The 6,000-nt window shown below is 47.2% G+C and overlaps 1 protein-coding gene across 8 annotated transcripts in view; it reads right to left on the reverse strand.

Moving 5' to 3' along the window:
- The window catches only part of USP48 (ubiquitin specific peptidase 48), a 95,770-nt gene extending 90,915 nt beyond the window's left edge, over window positions 1-4,855 (reverse strand). For 6 of the 8 annotated variants that reach the window (XM_082684585.1, XM_082684584.1, XM_082684583.1 and 3 more), the window contains exon 1: window positions 4,432-4,828. In XM_082684585.1, coding sequence (XP_082540711.1) covers window positions 4,432-4,565 — 134 coding nt within the window. In that variant the 5' untranslated portion in view covers window positions 4,566-4,828. Of the gene's footprint in view, window positions 1-4,431 lie in introns of all 8 variants that reach the window. The other 2 variants (XM_082684579.1, XM_082684578.1) reach the window with 1 other exon arrangement.
- Between the last annotated feature and the right edge of the window lie 1,145 nt (window positions 4,856-6,000).

The raw sequence follows: 6,000 nt of genomic DNA on the forward strand, positions 1-6,000 counted from the left end.
TCAGTGGGTTAAAGCCTCTGCCTCTGGCTCAGGTCATGATCCCAGGGTCCTGGGATCGAGCCCCGAAATGGGCTCTCTGCTCGGCTGGGAGCCTGCTTCCTCCTCTCTCTGCCTGCCTTTCTGCCTACTTGTGATCTCTGTCTGTCAAAGAAAGAAAGAAAGAAAGAAAAAAGGCATACAGATAAAATTTGCTGGGACCTCAGATTATGCACGGTCTCAAAAGCACAAGCAACCAACCAAAGTTGGGACTACATCAAAATTAAAAGCTTTTCTACTACAAACAGTACCAACAAAAATATGAAAGCACAATCCAAAGAAATGAGACTATTTACTAATATAAGGAATTTGTATCCAATACATAAAGAGCTCTTAGAACTCAATAATACAAAAACAACCCTATTTTAAAAGAATTTATTTATTTATTTGACAGACAGAGATCACAAGCAGGAAGAGAGGCAGGCAGAGAGAGAGAGAGAGGAGGAAGCAGGCTCCCTGCTGAGCAGAGAGCCTGATGAGGGGCTGGATCCCAGGACCCTGAGATCATGACCTGAGCAGAAGGCAGCGGCCCAACCACTGAGCCACCCAGGCGCCCCAACCCTATTTTAAAATGGGCAAAGGACTTTAACATACAGTTCTTCAGAAATACACAAAAGGCCAAGAAGCACAGAAAAGATGCTGAACTTGAGTCAGCAGGGAAATGCAAATCAAAACCACAATGAGGGGGCACCTGAGTGGCTCAGTTGGTTGAGCGACTGCCTTCAGCTCAGGTCTCGCTCGCTCCTTAAATTCCGGGATGGAGTCCCTCATCAGACTCGCCGGAGTCTGCTTCTCCCTCCAACCCGCCCTCCTCTCATGCTCCCGCTTTCTCATTTTCTCCCTCTCTCAAATAAATAAATAAACTATAAAAGAAAAAAAAAAAACACCACAATGACATACCACTTATACCCACTAGCACGGCTGTAAGAAAAGAAAAAGAAAAAAAAAACAAGAGCAAGGATGGGGAGAAACTGGAATCTTCATACACTGTAAGTAAAACAGCACAGCCAGTTTGGAAAACAGTTAGTCAGTTCCTCAAAATGTTAACCACAGTTTTATGACCCAGCAATTTCACTCCTATAGATATACCCAAGATAAATGAATACATCCACACAAAAACCCCTACACAAATATTCTTGGCTACATTATTCACAGTAGCCAAAAAGTGGAAACAACCCAATGCCCATCAACTGATGAGTGGATATGTAAATGTGGGAAGTACATACATAAAACGCAATATTACTTGGCAATTAAAAAAAACGAGAAATGGGGGCGCCTGGGTGGCTCAGTGGGTTAAGCCGCTGCCTTCGGCTCAGGTCATAATCTCAGAGTCCTGGGATCGAGTCCCGCATTGGGCTCTCTGCTCAGCAGGGAGCCTGCTTCCCTTCCTCTCTCTCTGCCTGCCTCTCTGCCTACTTGTGATCTCGCTCTGTCAAATAAATAAATAAAATCTTAAAAAACAAAAACAACAACAAAAAAAAACGAGAAATGGCCAACAAACACACAAAGATATCCACCTCATTAGTCATTAGGAAAATTCAAACCAAATCCATAATAAGATGCCACTTCAAATTCACTAGCATGGCAAACAAACGGAAAGTAGCATGTGTTGGCAAGGATGGAAATTGAAACCCTCACGTTCCCGGTGGGAATGTAAAATGAACGGCACAGCAGCACCAGAAACCAGTGTGGCAGCGCCTCAGTTAAACATAATTACCGTGACCCAGCAATTTCATTCCTAGGTAGACATCCGAAAGAACTGAAAACACGTATTCTAACAAAAACTTGCACCAAATGTTCATAGCAAGCACAACAGCCAAAAAGTAGGTAGAACAAAATGCTCATCAAGTTAACTATGTGAGGTGACAGATAGATGTGTTTAACCACCTTGATCTTAAGAGCACCTGGGTGGTTCAGTAGGTTGAGCACGTGCCTTTGGTTTGGCCAGCGTCCTGGGATGGAGCCCCACAGCAGGCCCCCTGCTCAGGGGGAGACTGCTTCTCCCTCTCCCTCTGCCTGGCACTGCCCCTGCTTATGCTCTATCCCTCTTACTCTCTGTCAAGTACATGAATAAAAATCTTAAAAACAAAAACAAAAATCTACCTTGCTCATAGTACTCTTTCTACCATGTGTACATATATCAAATCAAGTTGTACACTTTAAATATAGGCAATTCTATTTTTCAGGTATTCCTTGGTAAAGTTGGGGGGGGATTTTTTAAGTCCATCAACTGATGAACAGATAAACAAAATACAGTATATATCCAAACAATGGACTATTACTCAGCCACAAAAAGGAATAAAGTACAGTCAATGCTACAACATGGAAAACATGTTACGTGAAAGCCAGACAAAAAAGGCTACACACTGTAGGATTCCATTCATAGGAAATATTAAGAAAAGAGAAACCCTTAGAGACAGAAAGATCAGTGGTTGCTCGAGGGGGAAATGGGAAGTGACTGTTTAATGGATATGGAGTCTCTTTTAAGATGATGGAAAAGCCCTACAACCAGACAATGGTGATTGATAGTGTACCAGTTATAAAAATACTTAATGTCACTTAACTGTATAACATAATAAATTTGGGGAGCACCTGTGTGGCTCATGGGTTAAGCTTCTGCTTTTAGGTCATGGTCTGGGGTCCTGGGATCAAACCCAGCATGGAGCTCTCTGCTCAGCGGGGAGCCTGCTTCCCTCTCTCTCTCTCTGCATGCCTCTCTGCCTACTTGTGCTCTCTGTCAAATAAATCTTTTTAAAAAATAATAAATTTTGCTGCATGTTTTACAAACTTTTAAATATGAAATTAAATACCAACATGTGCTACAACACGGATGACCCTTGAAAACATTACATTAAGTGAAAAAAAAAGTCACAAAAATCCACCTGTTTTAAGATTCTATTTACATGAAATGTCCAAGATAGGCAAATTAGGAGGCAGAAAGTTGATCAGCGGGTTGCTTGGAGCTTGGGGCACTGGTGTACAGGGGAGGACCCAGGGCCAATCTAATGGCTAAAGAGTGTGGGAGGGAGGGGCAAAAAAGGTTCTAAAATCAGATCGTGGTGATAGCTGAACAACCCTGTGAACACACAAACAAAAACCACTGGACAGTACATTTTAAATGGGTGAATCAGAAAATGTGACTTATACCCCAATGCAAAAAAACAAAAACAAAAACAAAAACAAAAACAAACCAACAACAACCCTGCTTGGATACAAACATTGCAACTGCAACTTAAAACTCTATGACATTACCCTTACAGCGATCCCAGCAAATTTCTACTCCTTTACTTGTGTTAAAATCAGAATTATAACAGTGGAAGTTTTTTTTTTTTTTCTTTTTTTGGTTACTGTGGTATCTGATTACGTTGAGAGACTAACTGAAGCTTAATAAATTCTATTATACACAGACCCTGTCATTCCAGTACTTAGTGTCGGGAGTCAGACGTGCCCTCCCTGTGGAGCCAGACACCCAGAGCCTGGAATTATTCGTCTGCTTTATGGAAGCTCCCTAACTTGAATCACTTCTGAAACTTGACTTAAATTCCGAAGCGGAGACCTTGACTTCCGTTCCTTCCGGATCCCGCCGCGGAGTGTAAAAACTGCAGAAAGCCTTTACTAAATGCCGGCTGAAGTATGGCTACTGAGCATGCCCGGCGTGGCTAAGTCAATTCAACAACATTCCGGAACAAAAAACTATAGTTCCCGCGTTAAAAGGTGGAAAAACAGAAGAGACAGGAACAATGCCTAAGAATTCGAACTAAAAGGAAAGGCAAGGTTCAAGGGCTGAAAGTGAAGGACAGAACTTACACAGCTCAAACTTTGTACCTGGTAAAGTGACGACCCCCACCCCCCCAAAAAAGCCTAAATCAGATTAACAAGAGACGGGAGGTCAACTGGAGGTGAAGGATACCAATGAGGTAGGCTAACCACACGTTTTTCTAAATCTGCCCTATCCAAAACTAATATGAAGATGACCAAGCCTTCACCGTCAACAGTAATAAATGATACTGTGATGAAACTCACTTCGACGAAGTTCCCTTTCTGCAACAGAAAAAGCCGAGCCGTGGCCAAGATACAACCAACAACGTTTGCTAAACTCTCAGCTCCTGCCTTCAACCATTTCCACCGCCATCTTCTAGATAAGAACCCAGAACCTTTTTCTAAAGGGCTTTCAGCAGCATCACCTCCGCGCAGCGAGCCCGGGATGGCTGCGTTGCTCAGGTCGCCCAGACGCGCTAAGGAGAAAGCCTCCACCTTGCTGCTCTCCGCGCCTGCTAGATGCACACAGCTGGCTGCCGTCCTCCTTCCCCCAACATGACCCCCGGCCCCTGGTCCGCTCTTCCAAGGTCCGAAGCGAGGGGTGGGGGGGCGCAAGGCCCGGTGCGCCGGCCTCACCTGCACACGCCGCGGATGCAGGGCTCCAGCCAGATGCGGTAGGCGGTCTCGATGTGCTCCTGCGACACCTCCTCGGGCCGCACCGTCTCCGCCCAGCGCCAGGCCGCCTTCTCCAGCTGCAGCCGCGGGGCCATAGCCTTGGCCCGAGAAGCGCCTCCCGAGCCGGGCCGTAGCTGCTGCCGCTCCTGCTGCTGCCGCCGCCCAAATGGGCTCCGCCACCTGCCAGCAATGGGGACCAGGCGATTCCTCAGCCAGCTGGCCAGTCAATCACCTGTGCGCGCCACTGCCGCCGCGCCCGCCCGCCCGCGCCCGACCCGCACGACCGGCCGCAAAGCGCCACCGCCGACACCCGACACCCCCCGCGTCCGCAGACGTTGGAGGTGTACTCCCCGTCGCTGTGGGCGCATGCGCGTTCCCAGCAACCTTTGCGCCTCCCGCGCCTCTAGCCCGACGGGCGGAGGAAAGGGAAGCAGCTGTTTGGGGTAGTGTTGCCACGTCCTCACCGGCGCTGCTGGGCAAGCAGCGTCTCAGTTCCTAGCTAGGCTAGCGTCCTGCATACCACTACCCTAACAAGCCGGCGCCTCGAGGGCAGAAGGCTGCCTATTCTTGCTCTGTGCTACTTCCCCTTTAACCTTGAAGGAGTCACACGAGAAGCTAGTTCAACGCACACCATAGGGTCGCTGGACTGCGGGGTAGGACCTGAAACCGGGTCACCAAAAAAACCAGGGTCGGCTCTCTAGAGGATGATTAAACTTGAACCTGGGCCGGTTCCGAATCCTTTCCCGAGCCCTCCTGACGTCACGGGACGTTCTGGGCTTTTCCTGAACTACAACTGGACTACGTGTCCCGGCGTGCTTCCGTGCTGTCACTCACTGGATGCTATGCATGCTGGGATTTGTAGTCCTCGAGGTGGGGGAGGGTGGAGGGGTGGGGATCTTGGGTGGGGTTTCTCGGGCTGGGAGGGTCTTCACTGCAGCTGGCTGACCCTCCTCAATGCTGTTACCTCCTTTTGAAGACTCCTTAGTGCTTTGCTGAAGCTCGGCTCTAGCTCCGGGGTTTGGGAACATTACCTTTTTATACAAGTCCTGCCTCAGGATATAAAGACTAGCCTGATCGAAATGTTTTGTAAACTGTTAAGAGCACTGCTAGAGGGAAGATTTTTGAGGACTTTACATTTGAATGAGAGCCCTCCAGGGGTCTAAGCACTAATTTCTGACACAGCAGTTTACCAGCTGGGTAACCTTGGACTTGACGCTTAAAGTGTGCTAGTCATTAGACAAATATTTGCTGAAAGCATGACGAAGATAAGACGTGGTCCCCGCCATTGGGCGTGGGTGAAGAGAGAGCCCTAGAAACACAGAGCTGCCCTTCGCAGCCTTGGAAGGTTTGCAGTACTTGGTAAAAGGCTTACCAGAAGAGATTATTTCTAAGCACATCTTTAAAAGATGAGTAAAACTTAGCCAGGAGGGAAAAAAAAAAAAAAAAGGCACCATTACAGACAAAGGGAACCGCAAGGAGCAAAGACATATGAGAGAGAAACTTTTTGGTGTCAGAAAACAAATTCGGAGA

Source organism: Mustela nivalis, assembly GCF_964662115.1.
Source record: "Mustela nivalis genome assembly, chromosome: 10".
NCBI lineage: Eukaryota > Metazoa > Chordata > Mammalia > Carnivora > Mustelidae > Mustela > Mustela nivalis.